The 27,901-nt window shown below is 28.6% G+C and overlaps 1 protein-coding gene across 7 annotated transcripts; it reads right to left on the bottom strand.

The window, feature by feature from the left end:
* Nucleotides 1-340: 340 nt before the first annotated feature.
* On the bottom strand, nt 341-26,496 carry LOC107439989 (5'-nucleotidase). Of its 7 annotated transcripts, XR_011636955.2 has the most exons (16): nt 26,349-26,482; nt 26,117-26,177; nt 24,215-24,426; nt 22,416-22,502; nt 19,513-19,652; nt 18,989-19,114; nt 16,637-16,762; nt 11,600-11,765; nt 10,054-10,149; nt 8,555-8,722; nt 7,086-7,258; nt 6,810-6,887; nt 6,579-6,706; nt 5,258-5,465; nt 1,590-1,762; nt 341-1,237 (listed from the first exon to the last, which is right to left on the bottom strand). XR_011636955.2 is itself a non-coding variant. In XM_071182061.2 (15 exons), exons 5-15 carry the CDS (start codon nt 19,630-19,632, stop codon nt 1,676-1,678), a joined length of 1,476 nt encoding a protein of 491 aa, XP_071038162.1. In that variant the 5' UTR covers nt 19,633-19,691; nt 22,416-22,502; nt 24,215-24,426; nt 26,117-26,177; nt 26,349-26,496; the 3' UTR covers nt 341-1,675. The 7 variants fall into 7 exon arrangements, 4 of the variants coding, with proteins under 4 accessions (XP_071038162.1, XP_042896714.1, XP_042896715.1 ...); XR_011636956.2 differs by lacking the exon at nt 26,117-26,177 and having other exon boundaries at nt 26,349-26,484; XR_011636957.2 differs by lacking the exon at nt 26,117-26,177 and having other exon boundaries at nt 19,513-19,691; nt 26,349-26,471.
* Nucleotides 26,497-27,901: the final 1,405 nt, after the last annotated feature.

The raw sequence follows: 27,901 nt of genomic DNA, 5'->3' as shown, positions 1-27,901 counted from the left end.
CTAACCAGGTTTCAGAAAAGGATAACTTAAAAACTATCTAAAGAAATGCAATCTATGAGCAGATGAAACGTGAGAACAAAACTTTAACAAGCAATTTTTTCTTAACAGCATAGTTAAAGGGGGAAAAAGTCAAAGACTTAAATTTTAAAATATCATATATTTTTGCATCTCTGTATAGATTACAATTCAATATAAAATCCTGAAAAAGAAATAATTAAAAATGATCATAATAGCTTTAAATAATAAATTTATTTCTAAGATTAATGCTAAATTTTTTTTTTTTATCTAAGGATTAGTGTTAATTTTAGTACACCAAATTAGGTTATTTTTTTCAGAAATATTTTTTTAAGTATAAAATGTACATTATTTTTAATAAATAAAATTTTGTGGTGCTTAGAAAACATTTGTTATTTAAGAATTAAACTACAAAAATTAAGAGCTCATTCTCTTCTCTTAACCAGTCTTATGAGAACATTTAATATTATTGAAAGTAATGCATACTTTTAACAAAAATAAAAGCCCTGCATATTTTTATTGAAAAAAATGGTGACTTGCCTACATAAAGAGAGCTTAGAACTTTTGATTCTTAAATGAAAAAATTAAAATTATAACTTTTAAAATCTGAATATTTAATGCATTACCTGAAATAAAAATACAGTTTTAAGTATTATCTTTTACATTTTCAATAGACAAGTGAAAATTATAAGAGCTTTAAGTAGTTGTTCCTTAACCCGTAAACTTTTGGGAATGTTATCATTCAAAAAAACTCAAACATGTCTTAAAAAATTTCCATTTAAAAAAAATTGAATAAAACTAAGTTTAACACCAATAAAGATTGCTAGTTATTTTTATTTAAAATACTTCAAAAAATTCAAAAACAAAAAATAATTTTTTAAATTTTATCTTAAAAGCAATATTAAACATTTCAATACTCTTAAAAATATTATCATAACATATTTTACGTAATAGTAATGACATACATGAAACTAGCAAAACATTTAAAATTAAGTGCTAAGCATAACTACTTCAATATTTCTTTTAAAGAGATTGGTAGTAAACAGAAAAATCAAGATAAACTAGAGTGATAATTAATTAAAAAAAAAACTTTTTTGTAAATATGAACTAAAAGTGTAATCGACAATAATAAATAAGGTAGCAACTAATAATATTTGCACATATTAATACTACATACAATATTTTTTTTCTTTTTAAAAATTGTAGAATGCTTAAATTATAACTACAGTACAGAACCCGTTATCCGGAAATCAGAAAACCGGAAAACCAAAAAACCGGAACGAAATTCGATAAATTTTCCGCCATATTTTTTAAAAAAAATTTTTTTTTTTCTTCATAAGATTTTAGGATTTTTCTTTCTTTTTGAAAAGATGTTTACCTTACTATCATTTTGGAAATAATCATTAGTGTATTGCTTCGTTTTTTCTTCTTTTTAAGATTATTTCCAAATATAATTTTTTTAAGTTGGGTTTAACAATAAAAAAAACGGCTTTTTGTAGCGATTCAGAAAACCGGAAAAATCAGTTATCCGGAATAGCGATGGTCCCGATCGTTCCGGATAATCGGTTCTCTACTGTATAATAATAGATCTCAAAAATAGCAAAGCAAATGATAAATCTATGGTTATAAAGGAGAATTTTAGCATAAATCTGACAAATCCTTAATCATCATCTTCTTCCTCTTCCAAAACTGGATCAACTGTGAGGGCAACAAATTCCTGCCTCTTCCTTTCAAGTTGTTCTCTAACCTATAATTTATATTACATTTTACTTTTCTATTTGCATTGTATTCTGATTTTCATGCAATGCAAATTGCACATCAATTTTTTCAATTATATTTATTAATTGTACAGACAATATTGGAAAAATCTAGAAATATTTCAAAAATAAATTATTAATTCTAATATAACATGATGCCATAACTTTAATAATTGAAGCCAGTGTTTGGAAAAACTACATTATTTTTGTAGTTAACCACAACTACTTTTCTTAATGTAGTGACTGTTGATTAACTTACTTATTGTTGTCTAAAGGATGCCCATCGAGGTTCTTAATTAATTAGGCAGATCGTAATTAACAATATTTTATTAACATAAACAACAACAATAGTAAAAGACAGAGCGCCGCATTAAAGCGACCATATTAATTAGCTCGTACATATCTTCTGATGACGTGGGTGGAAGCGTTACGTAATTCTTTGCGCATGCGCGCGTCTTATATATATTTAATTTCTCCACATACACTCCCACCTTTTGAGTTTAATTAATCTTAATCACACTCAAAAATTGAATCTTACTAAACACTTATAAAATGAAATGCACTTAAACTTATAAAATGACACACAAATATGACATACATGTAACTTGAACAGAAAACATATACATATAAAAATTCACAAAACATTTAACTTTTGACTTCTAATCTATAAAGTCTCTGGACAGGTCTCATAAACTCAGAATTCTCTGTCTTTACGAGAGCAAGCCTTGTTTTGCCATCACGACCTGGAATTAATTTCAATACTCTAGCTAAATTCCAAAAAGCGCGTTTTTTTATTAGCATCTTCAACTAAAACAATTTCACCGACCACTAAAGGATTATCCTTGAAATCTCTTATAGTTTGTTGACGTAACTGACCTAAATATTCAGTCCTAAACCTATTTCTTAAAGACTCTCTTACTCTTTGGAGATGTTTAGCTCTCTTACTTAAACATTCCTTATCTGCCTTATCGATGTCTGTAACACCTGAAGAAGGTATTTCGTGCAGAAACATTTCTGGAGTCAAAGGGGAAACGGTGTCCACGTCTTCCGATACGTAGGTGAGGGGTCTCGTATTAATTATTCTTTCACAATCACACAAAATTGTGATCAATTCCTCATAATTTAAGGAAGAGCGTCCTAATATCTTACGTAAAATTCGCTTCACCATTTGTATTAACCGCTCCCACCAACCACCCCACCAGGCGGCGGAAGGAGGGTTAAACCTCCACCGTATCTCATGCTCTGCAGCTTTTGAAGCTAACTTGTCCCATTCTATCAAATGAAGAATCTTTTGTGCACCAACAAAATTTGTTCCGTTATCGGAATATATTACCGACGGTCTTCCTCTGCGCGCAATAAAACGTCTTAAGGACTGAAAAAAGGCTTCCGTAGTTAATAGAGTTACTAACTCTAAATGTATAGCCCGGTACACAGCGCACGTATAAAGTACTATATAAGACTTTTTCCCATCCTTAAGATATAGTGGTCCGGCTAAATCGACACCTACAATTTCGAAAACAGATGCATCATTAACTCTAACTTTAGGCAAAATTCCAGGCGTGACATTACACTTTGTAGTATTAAATCTTAAACATTTTACACACTGTCTTATACAATTTCGTATAGTTTTACGACTCTTCAAAATCCAAAACTTTTCTCTTAAATGAGACATTATCATAGTAGTACCAGCATGTAAAAGTTCAATATGACAATTAATAATTAACAATTTGACAACTGGGTGATCACTAGGTAATATAACTGGATAAATGAAATTAGATTTATCTTCACGAAAAACTAAATTAGTTTTAGCTCTAATAATACCATCATTATCAAAAAATGGCCTTAATTGTCTCAACTTATTATCATTGATACCTGTAAAACTGTCCTTTTGTATCAAACGAATGAGACTTTTCTCTGCTCTATCCAATTCATTTACATTCAAAAACTTAGAACAGTTCTTATCTAAATTTCTACAATTATTATAAAATCTAAAAATCCAAGCTATCATATTTACAATTTTCTTATATGAAGAAAAATATTTATAATACCAATTATCATAAACATTATCATTTTTACTTAAATTTACAATGACAGATTTACGCAGTTCAGAGTTGACTAAATTCTCATCTGGGGCTTCAAAGGATTTTGGCCAATTTTGTTCGTTTTCATACAACCAGTTAGGCCCCTCCCACCAACGACGTTCAATAAGCTGCTCAGCTGAACAACCTCGCGAAGCAAGATCGGCAGGATTAAAAGATCCGGGAATGTGGCGCCACATGGTGTGAGTTTTGAGTATCTCGTAGCTGCTTACATTTTTCCATTAAAGTATCCAAACTTATTTCTATTTCGATGATATCCGGTGTCTTAGTTCGTATTAATCCTTCTAACTTATTTAAGGCTTTCGTAAAACTTGTTCGTGATGCCGCTCTTAATTGTTTTGAAGCATCCATGCTTACGTAATTATAGTTTCTTTACTGCGTAGTTGATGTTTTCTTTTTACGATCCGCTTTGCATCAATTCGATACACGTCCCAGCAGGGATGCCACTATGTTGATTAACTTACTTATTGTTGTCTAAAGGATGCCCATCGAGGTTCTTAATTAATTAGGCAGATCGTAATTAACAATATTTTATTAACATAAACAACAACAATAGTAAAAGACAGAGCGCCGCATTAAAGCGACCATATTAATTAGCTCGTACATATCTTCTGATGACGTGGGTGGAAGCGTTACGTAATTCTTTGCGCATGCGCGCGTCTTATATATATTTAATTTCTCCACAGTGACTATAAACTACTTCGGAATTGTAGTAACTACTTTACAACTTTAAGAAGACGAACTTGGTTGGAGAACTTATATTTACACATATGTTCAAAATGGTTTTGTGAAAGTAATTAGCTTAAATTTAATATAAGGGAATAATTAAGAAATATTTACTCATGTTTACATGAGCCAGTTTGTTATTCTAAGAAATTTTTGTTTGAATTTGTTCCTTTAACCTTCAACTTATTATTCCTTTCTAAACAACAAATATTTAATTTAAGAAATGGGAAATTATCAAATACTTGCAATTTTTTAATTGTTTAATACTTTTTTATTTCCTCTAAGAAATTAATTAAATCGGAAATATGTTCAACTTGAAAGAAATTGAAGTAAGTCTATTCAAGGTTTTTTTGTAAAAATATAGAGTTTGGATTCAACAGGTGAAGGGTTTCAAACCGTAATTTTTCAAAGATTCGTATTAAATATCAATCCTATCGTATTACATTTTAAAACATTTACAAATCTCTATTTAAAAAGAGACAATTCAAATGCTTTAAACTGTGAAATTTGAATACTTTCAAAGAAACAAATATATATAATCAAAAAGCTCTTTCTATAACTCAACAATCTAGTATTATGACTATCAATGTTATGAAATTAATTCTTTTGGAAGGTATTTATTCTAGTTGTCTCACATTATTAATAAATAATATTATTTACCACATCAGTTAAAACTATAATTCTACCATCAGCTTTAGGTTCTAATCTACACTGTTCATGCTCCACTTTGTCAATAGACGTTTTGGACGATTTATCTTGTAGTTTAAAAAGATTTCGTTTGGCAACAGCATCTAAACTTAATCCTCTCTTCAAAGGTGCTCTGCTGGAAGTCTGACTACTGTCTTCAAACATTTTGACAACACTATGCCTAAAAATGTAGAAAACAGTTTGGAAAAAAAATGACATTCAAATTTACTGATAATAAATTGTAAGTTAGCAGAGTAAATAATATTAATTAACAACTCCATACTTGGCAGAAGATAGTTTAAGCCTTCACATAAAATTATAATGATTGATTACAACACTGCTATTGAAAAAAAGGCCATGTTCCATTCTTGAAGGTAGAAGAGTCTAGCGGTTTACTCAATCAATGTTTCAGCATTGTGTATTGATGGAAAGGACTGTTGGGCTTGTGGGGATATAGTAGTTATCAACCATGTTAACCGCCATCTATGAAAAGGTACCCCGACATAAGGTATCGGTGTTTTATATACTACTAGTGAATTATAATTGTATTTTTGTAGTGGTAGATACACTATAGTACTCCCCCACCGGAATTATATATGTGATAGCATTAGATGAATGGATACCACTAGTTGATTCATTGCTGTTTTGTCAGAAGCCGAGAGAGCTGTATTGAGATCACCATACTTTTAAATGCTGACTGTGAGAGCTGTATTAAGTTCAATGTGAACCATCCATCGAAGTCGAAGCTTCTGTCAAGGTAGGCGTGTTGTCCACAATGTCAACCTTCATCAATGAAAAGGTACCCCGACATAGTATTGAGTTAACAAGTCCTATATTCTAGTGAATTGGAATTGTATTGCAGTAGGGATAAATACACTACAGGCTCATCTTCTTTCATGGGGGGGGGGAGATCTTTTATCCAATGGACGTTAATTTGATTACTCCACACTCAGAAAAATACTGAAACCATCAACTGCATTTGGTTTAGCTTTATTAGAAGGTATATTGAAATTATCTATGGAAAAACTTACAATCAATGCTTGGCACAAGCGCAGCAATAAATACTTGATATAACAAAAAATTAACTAAAAATGAATGACACTTTCAGTAAATTTTTTTCACAGATTCTTTCTAAAAAAAAATCTTGTTTGTGAGTCTAAAGCAATAAGTAATAAATACAATAACATTTATTATGCATATTATGAAACAAAGAAATATTTCCACAATTTTTTGCTTTTTTATCATTTTTTCAAGTAAATAACAGAAATAGCAATTTAGTGATTTTATACATTACCTTCTTGATAAGCAAACTAAACTTTGTCTATGCCGGGTTTTATGCTGCACTGCACCGGTGACAACTTTTATAGATTCAAAATGATTTTGGACAGCTGTGCGTAGCTCAGGACTCTCTTCATCACTTAGCTATAAGATTAATAAAATAACAGTAACTATTCATTTAAAAATATGCTATAAAAAAACCAGAGGCCTATACAACTTATAATATTTCTACATGTACAAAACTTACCAAAACTTCACAATCTTTCAGCATATCATATCCATCTCGTCCTTGATGCATATATAATTTTGTAGCTAGGCGGTATTTCTGAAAAATAAAAATAAACATATATTAAATATATATAATAAGTATATGCACTCACAGAGGAACCGCGATTTTACGTTGGATTAGCGTTAAAAAAGGCTTCAGAAGTATAAAAGACAAAAAACTTTTTTTTCAATTTTCTAAAAGAGAAACCGAATACTTTAATACAATAAAAAAATTAACTGTAGAAAAAGTAAATACCTGATTCATATCTAAATATTCATCTCCTATTTTAATATAAAGAGGATCTATTCTTTTTCCTGGAGGTTTCTTAGGGTCAAACGCAAAACTAACACCTGAAACTTGAGGAAACCGACCTTCTAATTTTGGATATTGTGAAACTCCATTTTCTAAAGCTAAATAAATATTCTCACCTGCAAAAATTCATATGAGAGAACAAGTTATATTACAAATTAACTACTTAAAAGTAAAAAAACATATCAAAATTTAATTTCTACAATTTGCATTACAGAAAGCCTCTTTTTATAAATAAATATTAAAAAATAAAACTCTTGAGCAAAATATATATTTACTAGAGCATGAAGGTTGTGCAGTCTAATTGAAACATTTCTTTTTCAAAATTATGCATAAGTTATTTTTAATGACCAAGATATACAGATTAAACAAATCTTTTTCTTAATTTTTTAATCATAAAATAGTATGATAATTTGTGTATTAAAAAAAGATAGAGTATCACAATTTCCTTTGGGGCTTGGAAGGCTTAGAACAGACAAAATATTACTAAGATATCAAATTTGCACTGATACAAAAATGCACACAAATGTTCAATATGTGAACATTTGGTAATGAGGCAGATATCAAGTATTACAGCCAAATTCTAGGCACACATTGCCATATCACAATCAATGGTAGCGAATGCAGTAGTGATCCTTTGCTGTAATTCTATTAAATCACATGACATATTTTTCGATGCTACCCCATAAAAATATCACAGGGTGAAATAGTTATGGAAGGAGAAGATTGTCATTGTCCTAGCTGCATTCAATCCAACTATGAGGAAGCTCGTAACTTAGGAATAATAGAGAATAATTGTTTAATAATATCATCTACCGTATAATAGAGGAATCCTCCATCTTGTAGAAAAAGAAACAGCACATAATTTTTCTGTAATTGTGGCACTCACTGCGGTTGCAGTATATCAAAGAAACAAACACCATTAATCACAAATCAGTGGTTCTGATATTAATATTTGTGGATAAAAACCTGCGATGTTTCATTATCAGGTAAAGTAAAATTTATTGATGCTTTGGTAATATTTTGTTTGTTATAAGCTTTCCAAGCTCTGGAATGAACCGTGACGCACATGTAAGTAGAAGAGGAGAATTTGTTCTTTTGCTTAACTATGTTCAATTCTATAGTATAATAACCCATGGATTCAAATAGTGAAATGTTTCAAAAACATATTGTTTAAAACATGATTGTTTCAATGTTTTCATCAAATTTAAAGTCATATGTTTCAAGCATCAAACCCCTAAAAAAATGTCCTACTACATAAAATTTTGATGAAAAATTATGAAAGATAAATTATTAAAAGAGTGTTAGAAATTAAGTAAAAAAGGTAATTTATTTCAAATCAAACAGAATGAAGAGTAATTTTTTAAAAAAAGAACAATCAAAATGTGCTTAATAATAAAGAAAATGTAACTCACCAGGAGCATTTAAAACAATCAATGGATCCATCATGGGTAATAGATTTACTAAATCCCTTAGTTTAAAATTCCCTCTTGGTATAATTCTATCAGCCCTTAAAGTGCCAGAATTTAGTAATGCTAGATCAGAATGTGTTGAAGAAAGCATTACATCACAGATCAAGTTACCTAAAAATGTTTCACACGTTTAATATAAAATCACAGCATCCCAATATAAAACTTTAAAATTGAAATGAAATCTTTAGATTAACTAAACACCCATTATCTTTTTAATGTGTTGTGTAAAAGAGAAAAAAACATTTGTCTAAAACAGTGATTCTCAACCACTGTGCCGCGGCACTTTTGTGTGCCGCCAAATTCTTAAAAATGTGCCGCCAAATATTAGAAATGATGCAATAAAAATTATAATGATTTTTTTTTATTATGAGTAAAGTTTAGAATAAAGAAAAGTGTATATATATATACTTTTTATAATTTTCCCACGCTTTAACAGCGTGATAGCATCTTCGTCGGCGATTGTATTGTCTCTGACAATCTTAAAATAAGATGGAAGTGTTTAACACACAATTTTAAAAAATGTTGTAAGAGCTGATCATTTAAGTAAGCTATGCAATTAGTAAGAAAACTAACAAAGGATAACTAAAAAAACAAATATATAAAAAACAAATTAACAAAGGATAATTAACAAAAATTAAGCTAACAATTAATAATTAGCAAAAAACTGGTTAACAAGAAATGAAAAAAAACAGTTAATAATTATAGAAAACAAGCTAACAATTTATAACTAGCAAAAAAATAATAACTGTTACTAACTAATAAAAAATTGGTCGAAAAGAAATAGTTAATCCCTTAATAAATGTGATTTTGTAGTGCATATTATTTTATTCCACATTCAAAATTATTATCACAAACTATTTAACACAGTGTAAAATAGGTAATTAAACAACTTTTAATCTAATTTTTTTATTGTGTGCCGTCAAATTTCGAAATCGTTAAAAGTGTGCCGCAACGAAAAAAAGGTTGAGAATCACTGGTCTAAAACATCTAAAAATTTAATGTTTGTTATATAATCAAAATTTTTATTTACTATTTTCAAGTGCGAATCCTCATAATAAATTTTCATTCGTTAAATTTTCAATCTATTTTTTCTATCCATTTAATATGTAAAAGTACAATCTTATAACCACTATAAATCAATAAATCTCAAATATTAAAAAGATAAATTTGAAAGCATAAAGCATATTTAGGATATTTAAGTAAAATTCTTACAATATATAGGGTTATAATAAACCACTCTAGCTCAGTTTGTTATTTTAACATTTTCATTACGATAAAAGAATACAAAAACACAACCCAAACATCACTTTTTTACATCCACTCAAATTAAACGTTCGAGAGAAAACGCGGAGAGGATCATGGGCGAAGTTTATCACTAGTGCAGTCTTGCGGGCAAACCAGGCATTACAGGGTTAAATTTATATAAGAAAATAAATTCTTACCAGCGTTGGTTTCTTGGGTTCTAATACTAGAAAAACGTGCATCTAAATCAACAGAAAACTGTCCTAAAACTTCATCCATTTTTCCAGCAACAACGTCTACAAAACAATAAAAAAAATTCTATTTTACTAAGCAAATCTTTTTTGTTGGTATCTCACAGTAGTAAGAGCATGACTAAACAATTCTATACCAAAACATAATAATAAATAAGTTCTCATAAGTATTTTTACAAATGTTATGTTATGCATTTATTTCAGCAAATAGAGTTGTTTATGTTATGCATTTATTTCAACATATAGAATTCTTTGAGAAAATTTGTAAATAAATTTTCATTCAAAAACAATTTATAATGTATGAAATTATTAATAAAAAAAAACTTTGCTTTCACAATAGACATAAATGAAAGCAGAAAAATAACATAGCCTGTAAAGAATTAAAGGAATATATATACAGGGTGGCCACTCAAATCAGATTTCAAATTTCCCTGACATTTCCAGGTTTTCCAGATAAAAATCTTAAAATTTCCAGATTTTTGTTCTTTTTTCTTATAAAGTATAGGATGTGTTCAAGAAAAGTGTCTATATTATAAAATATTTTATTCAAAATGTTATTTTTTTAACATATCATCTTGAAAAAAATAATTTATTTTGACAATTTTCAAGATTTTTTATTTATTTCTTAATGTTTTGGTACAAAATTTTGAATCAAAAATCAAATATTGACCAACAAAGGAGCCTTTTTTTAAAAATTAAAATATGTTATAAGAGGTTAAAATGAAATAGAAAAAATTGCCAATAATGCAACAATTGTAACAATTTGTCAACAAATTTATAAGAATTTTATAAAGTTAAAAATACAAAAACATTTTGTCAAAAATAGAGAAAAAAAAATAACCACCAAAGCATTGGAACAAACTTGAGCCATAAATGGATTCAGCCCAAGGACAGAATTTAAAAACAGAAGCTAATATCCTAATCCCTTTTTCCACCAGAATTTTTCCTAAATTCCCATAGCGGTCAAAGGTTTCCACATTTGCTTAGCAACCGTGGGAGAATTTTATATGGCATTCTAGTTTAACAGAACTATAATGGAGCAAATTTTGATGCAGGCAAAGTATCGCTAAGTTGATGATATTTCAACTGTTTGGCGATACATTTCCGTTAAAAAAAAGTGGGTATAATGGATGAAATAATTTAAATTAAGAAAATTAGCAAATTGTTTAAATTAGTGAAATTAAAAAAATCAAAGAAAAATTACCAGCTTTTCTTTAAAATTCCCTGATTTTTCCAGGTTTTTATCCAAATTTCCCTGATATTTCCAGGTTTTTTCCAGTATAAAAAAATTCCCTGATAATTCCAGGTTTTCCAGGTGGGTGGCCACCCTGATATAGTACATGGCTTTTAATTTTTATGACCAGATCCTTTACTCTTATGGTCTATGAAAATACCAAAGCTTTTTAAATGAAAGTGGATAAAATCAAAAAAAGTATGCAGAACATTTGAAATAAAAGCAACATTTTGTATTTAAAAAAAATTAAATTAGAGATACCATTATATACAGAGAGCTGTTCCTTTAAGCCTTCATCTTCTGGAAATTTGGAAGTGATTTCCACTTTTTCAATTTCAACATGGACTGGCTTTGAGTTAAAATCTAATGTAAGTTTCGAAAACTCCCTAAAATCAGTTCCACTTTTTATTATGTACTTTCCATTAACCTAATTTTAAAAATACATACATTAAAATAGATAGAGATGTGCATATATTTAACTAAATAAATGATCTCTTTATGAATAAAGATAAATTTCACAAAACAATTAAATATAATTTGTTACATGATGTTATAATGCATATACAGGGCCCGCCCTAACTACTTCAAATTACTAACCAGTAAATTAGCTAAAAATCAAAAGTATTAGATAAATTTCAAAATTATTAGCCAAAGGCTAATCTTAAAAATAAAAAAAAATTATGATTAATTATTTAACATAGAAAACTTCAAAACATAAGACAAATTATATTATAAATTGAATTATTTTATAAAATGCAAATTTGAATCAAGAGTCATTTTGCAGTTGGGGAGGAGTAAAGGAGCAACAGGGAAAAATATATATATATATAACGTCGTTGCCGAGTGGAAGGATTAAAACAGGTCATAGGTCGGGAAGGAGGGTACAAAATTTATTTATTGATTATTAGACAAGAGCAGTCATGAGAGTGAGAGAAAGTGCCCACGAAAAGTTGGGCTCCTTGGTTATATGTTAGGGAAAATCTTGCAAAGTAAAATCCGTAAAATGTCTTAATTTAGGGAAAGAGGGAAATCTTAGTAGTTGCTATTGGTTTATGAGATAGATCGAACGTTTCCCACACAAGAGCAAAGGGAAAAATGTCCTGCCCTTAATTAAATGCATACTTGAGCCAAAAATAGATTTAAGAACAGGATGTGGCTTTTAAAAGTGTGAGAAAGTATTTCAAATAGAATAATTAATTAGTAATAAAGTAGGAGTTGTTTTATAGCAAAGAAACTAACATAAAAAGATTAATAAAAGCTTTTTATGTTACATGGATCCAGACGTTGCCTCTACACCGTTGTACCGGAATCGCCGTTAAAGAATTGATGTCTTGGCTGTTTTGGTTTCGTTTTCGCCTACCGTGTGTTACCATCAACAATTATCTTCTTCCGGATTTATAACAAGTGCTTGCTGTGTTGCCCTACTTGCTTGCTGCTTGTCGGTCTCATTGAGGATTGATAAAGGTTCAGCATATGATCGAATTGATTTCGTTTTCTGGCGATTTTCTCGAGTGTTCTGTGTTTCCTTGAACGGAAGATGACCAAAAATGTGATCTCAAGTGGTAGCTATGATTCCGCTCGCGTGTGCGCGTGATTCATCAAATATTAGAAGTGATTTATTGGTGATTAATTACAGATGTGATTGATATTTACTCTCAAAAGTTTAAGTTTTTAAACGTGAATACTTTTGAATCATTTACGCTCTTATATTGAAATAGGAACATATAATTTTATGTTTATTGTTCCAAATATTTATTCCGGTAATAGTATATTTATCTATTAATATTTATATTTTGATAATAGTTCCATTTATTGATGCTATTATTCAATGGTTTATAATATTATTTGTTTAAATTAAATAATGATATTAAAATTTAGTGCTATCACATATTTTTTTTTCCACTTATAATTCAGTATGATTATAGTTTTAATTATTATTTAAGGAATCTTTTTTTTATATTGCATTATATATCACAGTGTATAATATATTGATTGTAGAAGTAAAATTTAAATTTTTATTTAATTATGGTGTTTAAAAAAGCAAAATATGTGTTATTCATAAATTTAAATTTTTTTCCTTCTAAATGTTATATTTAATTATTGAAATTTATTTTGGTTATTCTAATGCCCTTACTGAGTGGCAAAAATTACAAATTTAATATGCATCAAAATGTAGAGGATAAACCAGACATACTAGTCTTTGAGCCTGACATTGGTGTTCAATTCACATCCTGGCTCAAACACTTCGAAAAACAAACTCTAGATGCTAAATGTAATGACGAATGGAAAGTTAGAAATTTTCAAAAATTCATTAAAGGTTCAGCTTTGAAATTGTATATTAATAACTGCCTTAATTGTAATTCATATCAGGAAATAGTTGAAATTTTTCAAGAACATTATTTTTCACCTCTCTTTGGCTTAAACGATTTTCAAAATTTAAAATTTTCTGGCCAAGCTAAAGACCTTAACTCATATTTTACTGAAAAGGTAGAGTTAGGTAGAAAGATAGGTTTAAGTAATGAACATATTATTGAGGGTCTATCTATAGATTTGCCTCCCCAAATTAAGACATTTTTGGTTTTAAAAGAACCCAAAACCCCGATTGAATGGCTCACAATTGTTTCGAAAATAATTCATGATGTACCTACGGTCTTACCCCAAACTGAAACTAAACAAAAATTACCAGAATCCAAATTTAATGGGTATGGACCACAATATCAAGGCTGGGTACCAAGGCGGCCATTCTTTAACAACTCGGGTAATCCAAATTATAATCCTCAACAAAATCAAAATTTTTCCCGGCCTAGTCAAAGTTATAACCAACAATCCCAATTTAGACCTACAATTCGAAATGAAAAGTTTCATATAAATGAACAACAAACAAGTCATTTCGCCCAGGCTTCCCAGGAGTTGCCTCCTAAGCCATGTAAATACTGTGATAAGCTTGGTATAACCAATGCTTATCATTGGGGCCAAAATTGTATAAACAAACCTAATATTTTTACGGTTGAGAATCAAACTCAGCCTAAACAAGAAAGTGACCAACAACAAAATTGTCAATTAATAGTAACTGGATATTTACAAAATAAAAATGAAAACAATATAAGTGACAAAAACCCAATTTTGACAAATAAAACTATCCTGTTAAACATTGATACAGGAAGTACTTTAAATATAATTCCGGCTAAGCTTTTTGAAAAACTTAATGTCCTAAAAGAAAGAAAAGACTTTGTTAATGTAAAACAAACAAAAGGTATTTTGCAACTTAACCACACTTGTACTTTAAATTTAAAAATTGGAGATATAGCTAGGTCAGTGGAATTTTATATTTTAAATACTGATCTACCTTATGCCATACTGGGTTTAAAGGAATGTAATGGGTTTAAATTAGTGATAGATTGTGTTGAACGAGTTGTAATGCAAAATCAGAAGAAGCTGATAGTTTTTTCGGATTATAAAAGCAACTTGTCTTTACACATTTCTCCTGAAATCCAGGTTAATGATTGCAACAAAAATATCAATAAAGAAAATAAAGCTAAGAATAAAAATAAGGAAAGTAGAAATGAAAGAAACAATGTTAAATCAATTAAAAATAAACAAAATGAAATGATTATGGAAAATAAAAGTTTGGACATAAAAGTAAACAAAAATAAAAATGTAAACAAAGAGAATTTAAAGAAGAATAAAATAAAAAATAGACTTAAAAATAAAGATTTAAATAGCAAAACTGAAAATAATCTTGAGTTTTCAAATGTTCTTGAGACTAAATGTGATAATGGTGCGCAACATTGTCAAAATCATGTTGACGGAATTATGCAAATTCATGATGATGAAAAAAATTCTCAACTTCAGGAAATTTTAGAAGATTTTTCAGATATTTTTGCTAAAGATAAATATGATGTAGGGACAATAAGAATTGAACCTCAAAGGGTAAGATTAACATCAGACTTACCAGTATCCTTACGAGCATACAAAACTTCCCCAAAACAAAAAGAGGGAAATCTTAGTAGTTGCTATTGGTTTATGAGATAGATCGAACGTTTCCCACACAAGAGCAAAGGGAAAAATGTCCTGCCCTTAATTAAATGCATACTTGAGCCAAAAATAGATTTAAGAACAGGATGTGGCTTTTAAAAGTGTGAGAAAGTATTTCAAATAGAATAATTAATTAGTAATAAAGTAGGAGTTGTTTTATAGCAAAGAAACTAACATAAAAAGATTAATAAAAGCTTTTTATGTTACATATATATATGTTTTTTTTGTCATCTTTGAGGGAAAGAAATAGGAATAGGTTGTGGTTAATTTTTGATAACTTCTTAGATTAAAGCAATAATATAAGGATAAACCATAGGCAACATGTTGTCCCACGAAAACATTTTCTGGTAAATTTGTTTGTCTCATGCTTACATAGTCTCTCTTATTACTTACATTATCTACATTTAATATAATTCTAATTGGTTATGCGATGTATCTAATGGAAATTACTGTACATGTATAAAAAACACCAGGATTTGTTCAGAAAAATTACCTTTGATCTTTTTTTTTTTTTCAGAATTGAGGGGAATATATATTTTTTTTTCGGTAGAAAAGAATCATTCGTCAATACTTTTGCTAAAAATAATTTTTTCGTCAAATTTATGATTTTATTGCATTTGGCGAGGTGGCGGATGCTTGACCATGCATATATAAACACAATATTTGAATAATCTTGCTGCAACTAATTTGTTAAAAAGTTGAAATTGGTGTGGTTCATACATCACAGCATATGAAGTTCTCCTTTAAAGAGAGGGTTAATTACATCTTTGTTCCTTTTGAAACACAGGACCTATCAAGAGCAATTTAGGGATGCAAAACTTGTGGCATCAGGGCCAAATACTTTCCTTGAATAGTTTGTGTGATTTTGTGCCTATAAACCGAAAATTAATTGGCATAAACTATGTAATTAACGCAGAAAATTTTACACCTTTTTTTTTCCAAACTAATATCTATAAATTTTGAAAACCCCCAAAATTATAGCCTTACAACTGCAAAATGTTAAGATTCTTTATATTTAGATTATAATTTGACAGTATACAAAATTTTCTAAAAAACACTCTTTACTTCATTCAAATTTTTTGTACCCCTCTTAGTTTAAGGTGAAAAATGCAAACTGTATTTATATTACTGACACAAAATGTAATTTTTAAAACAAAATGAAGCTAAAATAATATAAATATACAGAATTTTAACTTTTAATTAGATAGTAGTATTAAATTTCACTTCATTCTGTAATTTTAAAGATTACTATAAAAAAATCACTTTTTTTATTTCATAAACATGGTCATGACCACCAAGGATAATATCAATTTCATCCACATTCTCTGCAAGACGACAATCATTTGGAGTTCTCATATGAGTCAATGCGATAACATAGTCAACACCAGCCTATTGAAAGAAAAAATTCAGACAATGAACTAAAAGTAATGTTTAAAATGCTAAACAGAATCCCTAGTTCTGAATTACAATTAACATGATCTTATGTGCATTTTGATATTTCATAAATGTTTGACATATTTTAATAGTAGTAATAAACATAAAGACTAAAATAGGACTGCTAACTTTCTACTAAGCTGCTTCGGCAAATTTCCTCTAGTGGCAGTTCAGTTTCTCTTTTAATGTATAATTATTTTGATTTAAAGTTATTTACCATGCTACTTCATGTAAATGATTCTAAACTTCATATGAAGTGCTACTTTGTTCTAGCTGATGAGGCTTTAAAAATGTTTGTAAAATTATTATATTCTGAAAGTTTTAGTTTGTAATTGTTCTAGCTGATGAGGCTTTAAAAATGTTTGTAAAATTATTATATTCTGAAAGTTTTAGTTTGTAATTGTCTGTCTACCACTCAATAAAATGTTTCGCAAAAGGCATAGTATTTGGTAGCTCTGCAAAAATAACAATTGTAAGCTTTCTATTCATGCTATTTTATTATATAAACAACATTGAATAGCCGACCCAATTCTTAGTTTATGACTATCAATGCAGGGATAGCTTGGTTGATAGGATATTGGGCTCATGCTCGTGCGAATATGAGCTTAAATCCCGCCAGCCAAAGAATCCACGTGTATTAAATGGAGACTGGTGCTCATTAAACCTGTTGAGGTCACAAAGCCCTCCAAGTTCCCATAACAAATCAAACTGAATTGGAGATAGATCGTTCTCTGGTTCAGGTAAGAATTTATCATATGTGGATGAATGAATGAAGTAAGATTGGATTCGTAAAACAGGATGTGACGTGTGTGTGGCTGAAGTCTTATTCTTGGCCATAGAGAGTGCCACTGAAAAAAACAAGAAATGCAGTCGCTGCCTTAAAAATTCACTTGATTCCCAAGCATGCTTGCTGATATTGGCAAGTGGCATAAGTAACAGATTATCAGGGTATGACTCCAAAATTACAAGGCAACTCTGTAGCTAGTCATTTTGAATTCAACCCAGAAAACAAGAGAACTCTTGGATCAAGCATTGGGACAAACTATCTTAAAAATTTAAGTTAAATTCCAATCCTTTAAAAGCCTACATTTTTGAAACAAAATAAAAAAATTATGATTTAGGGTTTAACAAATTATGTAAAATACATTGAACCAATTTATTTCATTTTTTTATTTAGTTTTATTTTTACATAAATCAACAAAAACTTTAGAAACTAAAAAGCTCTTTAAATGCAAGAGATAAAATAAAAAAATTAGAAGTAAATAATTTAGATGAAAACTAAAGATATTATACTAAACAAAAGACAGTCAAATATAATAAAACAATCATAAATTTATTGGTAACAAAAAAAGTTACTAATTTGCAACCCTTCACCCCCTCCTAGAGTTTGCAATCATTAATTATTTCTTTTAATTAACAATCTAAGAAGTACCCTCAGTTTTAACCACAGATATTCCACTAAAGCTCATACATTATATCAAAATTATACCATGTATAATGATATTAAAGTTTCTTGTAAATGCCCATCAAATTATAATACAGTTGACTCCACTTAATATAATCACTTTGGGGGATTCTAATAATATTAACTAATATAGATAATAATAAACAAAACATGAGATTAGATAAATTTAATAATTTTAATACAATGTTTCTGCATTTCCTCCAACATTGAAAACCACCATTTGTTACAATGAAATCTTTTTGATTTTTTAAGCTGCTTAAATTTGTAACTTTCTGTTGCATAAACATTCCATTGACTGGTTCACGTTCATCATATTCTTGAACATTTTCTTACAACAGTATAAGAGCTTTCAGAACTTGTTCATTTTTACCAGCTCTATTTCTTTGTATCCTGTGTTTTCATATTGTTTTTTTTTTATTTTATTTTTTTTTCTAAAAAGATGATTTTTCCAAAACCTTTACTTTTATGTTCATCTGTGCTGCAGCATTATGTTAACTAATTTTTCCAATATGTAATAACTTAAAATGTAGATCTTTGGCAGTTTAGACAATTATCAAAAAATAAATAAAAACACTGATAATATTAAATGATGTAATAGTCAGATAAAGCAATAATTTTAATATACAAATGACAGAGAAAAATCAGACTAAGTGATTTTGATAACAATAAACCAGTGATAACATTAAGGGGAGACTACTGCATATTATGTGCCTTACCTTATCTCTCAATTGTTTAGCAAGTTTTTTACCCTCAGTTACAAAATCTATATATGTAACATCACCTGGATCTATTGTTGCCAAAGTAGCTAACCACTCTTCCTCAACTAGGCCAATGATACCAAACTGAAATTATAGAAAACTAAGTTTATTTTCCATTAGAACATTGCAATAAAAATGTATTATTTGGGCTAAAAAAATATAAATATTCAAAAAAAAAAATTTTCTAGCTTGTACCTGTATAAAGAATTTAAAAATAAATTAAAATTTAAATCTCTGACACAGTTGACGCAATTTTTAACAGTCATATAACAGTTGTGATCAAAGATGAAAAAATCCTTCATCCAATTTTAGTCAATTTTACATAGAAATGTATGAAATTTCAATAAAACCAATGCAGTAGCTTTTTTGAACGTGTTCAATAACTCCAAATATAATTTATGTTTCTGAAACAATTGAGAATGCATTTTAAATTTTTCATTCCAACACAGAATTTTTAATTTATATTAAAATTCATTACCCACCTTTATTCCTTTCCTTTCTAAAACACATGTCACTTTGCCATCAGCTAGTGGAGAATTCGTTCCATTGTCTACCACATTACTGATCAACCATGGAAATGATGTTCTGCGAGCAAAGTCCATAAGATTGTCAACGCCAAAATCTGAGACAAAAGCACCAATTTGATTTTACAAAATGACATCTAAAGGAAAATTGAAAATGCAAAAAATGTGAAAGCATGTATAAATTACTCTGGATTCTTCAGGAAGTTATTGAATTTTATCCAAATAGTGGCTGCAACTACAAATGTTTTAAGCGAATGCAATTCAGTGTTTAAAAGGAAATCGGACGTTATTATTAGAAATAGGAATTACTTGTTGGAAACTATGCTGAACTGATAAATATTTGTTTCCTTTAAAAGTGAATGAACATTCTACATTTACTTTTTTAAATTACACCAACAAAATGAATAGAATTGTTCAGATTGTTATTGGGAAAGAAATATTAACATATTGGGGAATAGAAAGAGAAAATGACGTAGGGAAGAAATATATAGATATTGAGAAAGAGAAAATGATGTAGGGAAGAGATATATAGATATTTGGAAAGAGAAAATGATATGGGGAAGAGATACAGATATCAGGAAAGAGAAAATTATGTAGGAAAAAGATATATAGATATTTGGAAAGAGAAAATGATATGGGAAAGAGATACAGATATCGGGAAAGAGAAAATTATGTAGGAAAAAGATATATAGATATTTGGAAAGAGAAAATGATATGGGGAAGAGATATAGATATTGGGAAAGAGAAAATGATGTAGGAAAGAGATATAAAGATATTTGGAAAGAGAAAATGATCTGGGAAAGAGAAAATGATATGGGGAAGAGAAAATGATCTGGGGAAGAGATATTGATATTGGGAAAGATATATGTAGATATTGGGAAAGATATATGTAGATATTGGGAAAGATATATGTAGATATTGGGAAAGAGAAAATGATGAAGGGAGGAGATATGTAGATATTGGGAAAGAGAAAATGATGTAGGGAAGCACATTACCACTAGTTTGAAGACCATAAACAATATGAAACACAAAAATGTATAAGCAAGCACAAGGGCTAATCAAATGCTATATTTGCTTAGGACAAAAGTTAAATTTGCAGTTTGGGTAGAGATAAATTGAAACTGCATTATCTTTACCATTTGGTTTGGTTTTATAACTGCAATAAATACATATCTGATCACTGCCATTCATTAAATATTCATAAATTTTGAATTGGGTTTATTTAAAAAAATAAAAGAAGAAAAAAAGGGTGGACTATCCCTGCTTTCTGTGCTGGCCAACCTCCGGAATTGCTTTCATAGTTTCTTTCAGTTAGTTTCACTCGTAGACTGAATACTTATGTCTGGCTTTGCTTTGCCTTCTTGTAAAATGAAGTTTTAAAACTATGTTAGCTATACATCATGGTAAAATATTTAATTAACATTTCACAAAGTTTTTATGCATTACGATTCAAATGATATGTATTTTAGGGCTAATTTAGGATTCCCACGGCCTGGAAAATTTTAAGTGGTAGCAAAAATTTTAAGATGATTTAAACTATCAATGAATATTCAATTAAAAGGAAATATATATATATATATATATATGGGTGCATAATATAACGACAATATTTTCTTAATTCACAAATGGAAAATGAATTTAGGCATTTTTCAGTAGCCTTGAAAAATCATAGCTATCACTCATTTGTTTTTTAAAGAATTAAAGAAGTTGATAAAGAAATAGATGATTCCGAAGGGAATATTGATAAAATTAGAACTTTTTGATACTAAAATGGAAAAATTACTTTCTTATATTTCTGAGAAACACAATATGTCCGTTACTAGCCACTTAGTTGCTGCTCTGACAAATTTACAGCATCCAAAGATTAAGCTTCCAGTCTTTGAAGGAAATTTGAGAAATTGGCTTAGTTTTTGGTGCCAATTTGAAAAAATTGACAAAGATGCAAATACTGGCGACCAAGATAAATTCCTTTATTTATTGCAATCCATGTTAAAAGGATCACCTGCTGATGAACCTTTAAAGAGTTTTTCTCCGAGAGGAGAGAGTTATAAAACTGCTGTTAATCAACTTAAATCATCAAACCGAATTAATTGCTACCATATCAGTCACTCAATTTATATTAACCTTTATCAACTCATCAGAACTCCGCAAAAATTATTAAAACATATTTTCCAAAAATAATAAATTAAAACAACCTTTTAAGATACAATGAAAAAGCTTAACCAATGCTAATAAAATTTAATAGCTTTTATTGCATAAACATTAAACAAATTTTGTGATATCTTGAATATTTGTGCTGGAGATTCAATATTAGTTTCAAAACACATTTATTCTACTAAACATTCTTATACTTGTTGATAGTATTTTAAAAATCTTATGGTTTTAGCGCTTTAATAATACATTTTTTATAGAACAAAAGCTAATAATTTTTTCAAACTATACTTGATAGTCATTACTGGAGCTTTTAGAATTTTAAAATTTTAACACATGATGGACTTTTTATAAGTAGCAAAAACAAATTAGATTAAACAATAAATGACCATAACTAAGAAATATAATTAAAAAAAAGTCTTATTAAATATTAGATTTGTTTGACGAAAATATTATTTACTAAATGAAAAAAAAAATAGTTTAAAACTTTAATCCCAATAAAACAAAAAAGTTTTAGCATATTATTTAATTAATATGCATAGAACATTTTACAGATGCAACATTAAAACTCAAAGGAGAATGCTGAGAAGCAAACAAACTGAAAACAAAACTTGAGCATAGAACCAAATTTAATTTTGCTTACAATGATTTCTCAACATATTTTAAACAAATTTGAACACCAATAATTTTTAATTAACATGTAAACATACCAAAGTCATGATTGCCATAACAAGCACAATGAACACCACAAGCTTCTAACACAGGTATCATCTGCTCCCCTTTAGTAAAGGTGCTCACTAAGGTATAAAAATAAATAATTGAATGTTTGATTAATAATTCATTTTACATTTAATGATAATGACAGAAAATTAAATGTAAATAAATAATAGAAAAATAATGATTCGATTACATCAAAACAAATTATTTTTGCACGACAACAGACAGAATTGATAAATTCCTAATTTCTATTTCAGCTATAAAATTCTAAAAGACCAAGCCTCTTTTAATGGAGCCCCGATTTTATGAAAAAGGTTTATTAGCTGTTGTAAATAAATATAGCAACCAAAAAGAAAAAAAAAAGACTACTAGTTATTTCAAAAATATTTAATAGGAAGAATGAAATATGCATGAATTTGTTACCATATGCATTTGCTGAAAATGAATTAAATAAGCTGAATTATGGATCTTAAAACAGAACTGTTATAAACCTAGAGAATAATAATCAGAGAAACAATTCTTTAGTTTCAAATTTGGTCATTTTATTTTGAATTTAAAAACTTGATAAGAAATACTACTTATGGAATTTTTTATAAATGCATATTCTATATATTGTTATATAAGTTCAGAACAATATATATGCAGTGTTAAGTCCCTTATCTGGACTATGGACTTTTCGGGACTTCGGCAAGTCTGGAAAAAAGATTTTTCCAGATAACATCAAGCATCTTTAACAACATGATAAACAAAAATCAAAACATCCTTATTTAAAAAAAAAATTTTAAGAAACAATAATTAATGTCAATTTCAATCAACAATGAATAAATCCACATGGTTTGGGTGGTTGCCCTATTTTCGCAGCTTTTGTTGCAGATTTCCATATGGTTTTAAAACTCTCCATATTTTAATATGTCATTTATAAATGCAGATTCCAAATTGCCCTTTTAAATAATCCTTTTGTGACCCCTTTAATTGTCACAATTTCATCTCAAATTTAAAAAAATTTCAAAATATAACATTTTTGAGCATTTTAAAGTTGAGTGCATGATTCTGGACAATAATATGCCTTTATGCGAGACTTAAGGAAAAATATATGATATTTTCGCACAGTAGCAAAATACTAGATTTCATTTCCATGATATCCAAATTTTTTACTATTATAGCAGAAATTAGATTAAAATAGAACAAAGATCAGAATTTGGGTGAATCATAAAGCAGAAAAGCAGAGAAGATCAGATGCATTTGTATTTTGAACAACTAGAAAGAAAAGCTTACATAAACCTACTTTTTTACATAATTATTTAACACCAATTAGTAATGATGTAACCAAATTATTGCAAAATTGAACCACCAGAAAGAACTATGTCAAAAACTGGTGAACCCTAATACTGACCCATAGGAAATAGGACCCACCATAGGGGATAGGATTTTCATTATTAACATGACGATCTAACCAACTAAGCTAATAGGCTGGACAGACAATTGGCTGATAAAATAATACCTATGTCGAAACTTTGTTCTCTGTCTGAGATAGGGGACGAGAAAAATCAAGACCCATAAAAGAAAAGTTTAAAAATTAGATTTGAATATGAATACTAAATATGCATCCAATGATTTTGATTTTCCGACATATCTTTAAACCGAAGAGGTCATATAACTGGAGTTCTCGTAAATTAATTTTTGTAATGTAACAATTCTTTATTACTTTAAACCATTCTCTATTAGGCAAATAAAAATCATAATTGGCACATGATATAACAGTATAATAATACATGAAAAATTAAAATCTTACTGATAGATGGAGCAAGTATATCTCCACTAAACAAAACCAAGGGATCCTCTTTTTCAAAACTTTTTATCGCTGTACAAAACCTTGTAGCACCAGCTACTGGTTCAGTCTGTTGCTCTTCTACATTATAAACATCATTAAAATGTAGGATAGAAATTATTTTGTTGGCAACAGACATTCTTACTCGATTTGAAGAAAAGAGTCTATAAAGTAACCTAAAAATAAAACATTAGAATATATTTAAATAGATAGTAAATAAAAGACATTCTAAAGTATAAATAGCTAAGTCGTTTGATAAATATAGTTTGAGGATAAATTTCAAAAATCAAAGCCCTTGACCTTTAAAAAAAGATATGGAATATTTTCTACATAAAACCATTAAATATGCTGTAAAACATACAACAGGGGTGGCGAACCTTTATGCACCAACATGCCATTTTTTCAAAAAATTGTTCAATGAGGTCCTAGGCGTGCCGTCAAGTAATTTTGACTTCTTGATTATTGGGAAAATAATATTAAATCATATCAACTCAAAACTCTTTATTTACTATGAAAAAAAAAAACATTTTGCAATGTCTCAGTTATACGCGTAATTCGACCTAAAGTAACATTAGTGTGACTTCTGTTATCAGATTAGAAGACAAATTACTTATATTAGGTTGTAAGAAATTAGTTTTTTTTTACTAATTATTTATTGTTAGCTTGTTTTTTACAGTTATTGTTTTTTTGGCATTAAATTTCTAATTCTTTTTGTCAATTGTTTAATTTTTTTGTTTTGTTTTTGTGAATTTTAATTTAATTGTTAATATTCTTCATAGTGAACTTTTTGATCGATGGCGTGTTCAGAATATTGTGTCACGTGCCATAAATGGCACAAGTGTCATTGGTTCGCCATTCTTGACACATAATATACAGGAAGAAAAATAAAATTTTAAAGAAAGTACTGAAACACTTATGAAATAATAATAGATTAAGTAATATTGCTTAATAAGAATAATTAATGGGATCTCCAGATCGATGCTTGTTCACACTAACTTTTATCAATTAAACACCAAAGGGTTTTTAGTAACAAAATGTTTAAAAGAATATATACAATTTGCCAGGGAGAAGATATGAATTATGTCGTACAACTTGATCACCTTCTCTGTTTGTTTTTTTCAATTTTCATGAGTGCTATTGTTCAGCTGTCACCAAAAAGTGAATTTTTTTCAGTGTAGATGCTGGAAATCATCTCAAATAAACGAATAAATAAATAAATAACAAATATTTTATATAATTAAATACATATGACAAAATATATAATTAAATAACCGACTAATATTACTTACCGCATAAGGTTCATAAAGGAATATTAAATAACATATACAAAATAAAAATAAACTTGAATGAAACATATCTTTAAAATTCAGATAAAATATATTTAAAGAAATAATAATGGGAATTATTTATAAAATAATAGAAACAAAACTTATGAAATAATAATTTATAACGTTTATTAAGAGTTAATTTAGGTTTTTTAAGTCATAATTAATATAACAAATTTAGAACTTTTTAAAAACAAATTTATTCGTTCAAATTAAAAATCAATATCTTAATACCATAAGGAGAAGCTAAAAATAGCTTCGATTTTGATGTTGTATTAAATATTGATTTTTTCTTTTAAGTTTGAGTCAGCGACTTTAAATGAATCAAATGGGGAAACAGATTGAAGCCGCAAATGAATCAAAATAACCTTTAAAAACATTATCTAGGTTAGAAATCTACGTACATGATTTTCGAGACACCCACACATAAAAGTAAACAAATAAAGCCAGGAAAATTTTCCAATTTTTTATTTGAACAAAGGTAAGAAAGGTGATAAAAGATTTTATTCCCATGAAAGAGATAAAAACAAAGTTAACCTACAAGGTTGCTGATAAAGCCAGTATTTGAATAAGCCCAGAGTTGAACCACAGACTAGATAAAACTAAAATAAAATAAAATTATAATTGCGAACATGAATGAAAAACATATTTTAATAATAGTTATAGTATTAATCTTGAAAAACGAAACTTAAAAAATAGTTTATTAAGTTTCGTGTTTATTAAATAGTTTAAAATTATATTTAGAAGTTAGAGAAGGTCATTATTAAACTTACTGAGAGAATATGTAAAGGAAGGACAGAAAGCGCCTAACAATAGATAATTTTTTTTAATAAGGGAAGTATGCAAATGTCATATTTTTCATTACAGCATCATCCGGAAACAAACAAAACAATCAGACAAATTAATACTGTTGCCATTTTCAGAAAAGTGTTTTCAAAATTTTACTGATATATAGACAGGGTTAGCCGAGAGACCAAAACTCGAATTTTAAAAAAATGACGGTGGATGATTAACCGTGTAAAGCTAAGCACAGGTGACAATATTCATCGTAAGACTTTTTCGTTACTAATTCTGATTTCTTTTTATGTCTAACTTTTAAAGAGCGTGCCAGCTATTATTGATATACTATCAGTGTTTACAATATAACAAGTCCTTTGATTTTAACCTTAGATTTATTCGTTTAATTTCAGCAGAAAGCAAATTTAACTCCACAAGCATTTTACAATGCTACTCAAAAAATAACAAATAACGATATTTTACACAAATATAGTCAAATAGGGATAACATGATAACAATCGAAACATGGTAAACTATTTGTTATTTACATTGCGATATTAGCTTTCTTAAATCCATTTAGGGCTCACCACCCTAAGAATTTATAAATTACATAAAACTTTTATGAATGGTAAAATTAAGCATAGATTCAAATACAAATCATAATTATAAAACATACTAGAATATCAAGCCTATATTCCACACATCCACTAGTAAACGTAACATAAGCGGAGGTATAAACCGAAAGTTTTCTATATTTCTACTGAAATCAGATGGAAAAATTAAATCTTAAAAATAATCCTAATAATTTTCTGCATGGATGGATAGTCCTATAAAACTAAGCACACGTGGAGCTAAAGGTTAACATTTATCGCTTACTTCCGATTATTCTTAGGCCTAAAATAAGATTGAAAAGGCAAACCAGCCAATATTATTCGCGATCGTAACACTCGAATAGGCCATCTGGGGAGAGACCGGTTCCATGCCTTTAGCCCTTCTCCCTTCCCTCTCCTCCTCTTTTCAGTTGTATAGGAATGTACTACGATAATTTCTTTCTTCTTAATATTTTTCCTTTTTATTTAATAAAAATATTTTTTTTAATTTCTATGATACTTTTCTTTAGAACTATGTTTAAAGTAGTTTTCAGTTCCATATAGTTTTTCAGGTTAAAAGATTTTAATCTATGTGAAAATCAAGAGAGAAACTAACGTACTTCCCTCCTCTATGACTTTCCACACGCTAATGGGGAAAGCATGTGAAGTGTTGCCATAGGAAAGGAGTTCTGCTCTACGCCACCTGCAGCCCATTTCGATCGCCAATTATACTTATAATATATCGTGAGTGATATTCAATTTAACTTTCAATGAAGCTAACAACAAATGGGTTCAGAAGACTCCGCAAGTGTGCAACGATGCTACCCAAAAAATAACAATGATATTTTGCGCAAATATATTCAAATGAGGCGATCTTTACGACTAATTAGCTATATGAATCATAAAATAAATACGCACCAGGTAGTTCAAATTCAATTTTTTGTGAAGAAAAAAAAAGA

Source organism: Parasteatoda tepidariorum, chromosome 4 (genome assembly GCF_982258835.1).
Source record: "Parasteatoda tepidariorum strain Cologne lab strain chromosome 4, Ptep-v5.0, whole genome shotgun sequence".
NCBI classification, from domain to species: Eukaryota; Metazoa; Arthropoda; class Arachnida; order Araneae; family Theridiidae; genus Parasteatoda; species Parasteatoda tepidariorum.
Note: the sequence above shows the minus strand (reverse complement) of the source record. Positions and strands in the feature narration are given on the sequence as shown.